Below are 2,155 nucleotides of genomic sequence, written 5' to 3' on the forward strand. Positions count from 1 at the left end.
GGGATACTTGATTTGATTTCTATAAGCACCATTTGCCACCTACCCGTTAAACCAGCATAACAAGAATCAATTGTGCAACCACATAATGTTCCAAATTTCAGTTACAAGCTATAAGGTTTACACTTCAAAATGTGAACATTATCATGTGAGACAATATCTTCCCAACAATCCATACCCCAACATCTTTCTGCTGCAAACAACCAAATAACCAAACATGCCCAAAGCAACCAAATGAACTCAAGAATCAGTATTAGCATGCAGCAAAACCACAAATAGACAATCAAAATACCCCCTTAATATTTCAAATCTTCACAATCTTACTACAAACTGGCATTTCATGAGTATATGCAACAAACTTTGTATTACAAAATAATGAACCATTATAACAGATCGTTGATTAACCAATTGAAATGAAAACAAGGACTCGTAAGAAAAGGTTGAAATGCAGACAGAGTGAACACCTAACTTTGATTTCTATCAGCACCAGGACTGACATTTTTGCAGCCTACCAGTTGAATCGACATAACAAGAATTCAACAGCACAGCCACTCGATGGCCTATTCCGATCACAAGGTTTTCACTTAGAAACTCAAACATTATCAAGTGATAGGAACATCCCCCCAATGATCCACACCCCACCCCAATAGCTTTCCTCCAAGGCTGCAAAGAAGCTAAACATGCCCAAAGCAACCAGATAAACACAAGAAATCGTTCTTAGCGTGCAGCAAAAGAGAACAATCAGAATAGTAGTCCTTGATATTTTCACATCTTCACAATTTTATTACAAACAGACATTCACAGTTTCCCTTCCCCTCCCTCCCTTTCCTTCACCTACGCACTTAAACGAACATACATACAGCGGTGTTAATCAGGCTACAGAGTACAAGCTGATTGGCACCTATGCGGAAGCCACGCAAAACAAGTTCAAACAAGCAGCAATCGATCCATGACAACGATGGCATGCGGCAACGACGACCACGACGACGACTGACAACTAGGTGCGTTACGGTTGAACCGAGACAGAGACAAACAGAGAGGAGGGAGAGGGTGGGACGGGGCACCGGCATAGCGAGTGCCGGGCCTAAGCGTCGGCCGCCTTCTTGGCGGGGGACTTCCTGGGAGACTTGGTCGTGCCCGCCTTGGGCTCCTTGGTAGCCGCCGCAGCGGCCTTCTTGGGCAGCAGCACAGGGTTGATGTTGGGCAGGACGCCTCCGTAGGCGATGGTGACCCCGGCCAGCAGCTTCCCGAGCTCCTCGTCGTTGCGGATCGCGAGCAGCACGTGCCGCGGGATGATCCGGTTCTTCTTGTTGTCCCGCGCCGCGTTCCCCGCCAGCTCGAGGAGCTGCCAGACAAAAAAAACACGTAGAAGGTAAAAAACAGAGGCGAATCGGAGCTAGTCCTTCCGCGGCTGGCGCGCGCGGGCGCGGCCCACCTCGGCGGCGAGGTACTCGAGGACGGCGGCGAGGTAGACGGGGGCGCCGGAGCCGACGCGCTTGGCGTAGCGCCCGTGCTTGAGGTAGCGCCCGATGCGGCCCACGGGGAACTGGAGGCCGGCCTTGACGGAGCGCGAGACGGACTTCTTCTTGGGGCCGCCGCCGCCGGCCCGGCGCCCGGCCTTCTTCGGCGCCTTCGCTCCGGTCTCCATCGCCGATCCCGAGCTCCGAAGCTTCTCTCCTCCTTCGCTCTGCTTTTTCGCCCCCTTTTCTCCCGGTCGATTTCTGCGGGGTTTTTTTTAGCCTTGCTTTGTGCGGTGGGGGAGTGTGCGTTTGTGCTTTCTGTGCGTGTGTTTCTGTGTTGTGTTTCTGCCCCGGACGAGTATGGAGGATTGGGGGCGGTGCTTCGATCTGGAGCGTTAACGGCCAGAGGATGATGGGTGTCAGCCGTTGGATGGGATTTGGCGATCCGTGTGAGAGGCAGAGGAACCAATCGGATGAGAGCACGGAAGTACCGGTGGATTGTTGTGGTTTTGGTCTAGTATGAGCAGTCCGGCCCTACAGCACGAACCGAGCCTGAAGCCCAATGGTCGGGTCGGGCTTGGACTTTAGTTTCCGCGCAAGAGTCAAGCCCGATAAAAGGCCCAAGATACCAAAAATCTGGGATTATAATAAAATATAGACACCATAACATATATATATATATATATCCAAACTAATTG

The 2,155-nt window shown here is 51.1% G+C and overlaps 1 protein-coding gene across 1 annotated transcript; it reads right to left on the minus strand.

The window, feature by feature from the left end:
• Positions 1 to 732: 732 nt before the first annotated feature.
• Positions 733 to 1,760, minus strand: LOC125520883 (histone H2A-like). The gene is made up of 2 exons (XM_048685928.1): positions 1,433 to 1,760; positions 733 to 1,342 (listed from the first exon to the last, which is right to left on the minus strand). The coding sequence occupies exons 1-2, from the start codon at positions 1,643 to 1,645 to the stop codon at positions 1,082 to 1,084; spliced, it is 474 nt and encodes a 157-aa protein (XP_048541885.1). The 5' UTR covers positions 1,646 to 1,760; the 3' UTR covers positions 733 to 1,081.
• Positions 1,761 to 2,155: the final 395 nt, after the last annotated feature.

This window comes from Triticum urartu, chromosome 1 (genome assembly GCF_003073215.2).
Source record: "Triticum urartu cultivar G1812 chromosome 1, Tu2.1, whole genome shotgun sequence".
Taxonomy (NCBI): domain Eukaryota; kingdom Viridiplantae; phylum Streptophyta; class Magnoliopsida; order Poales; family Poaceae; genus Triticum; species Triticum urartu.

Coding starts and splice junctions, on each gene's coding strand:
- LOC125520883 (XM_048685928.1), bottom strand. CDS start 1,645: ATGGAGACCGGAGCGAAGGCGCCGAAGAAGGCCGGGCGCCGGGCCGGC. Junction 1,343..1,432: donor TCGAGTACCTCGCCGCCGAG/GTGGGCCGCGCC, acceptor TTTGTCTGGCAG/CTCCTCGAGCTGGCGGGGAA.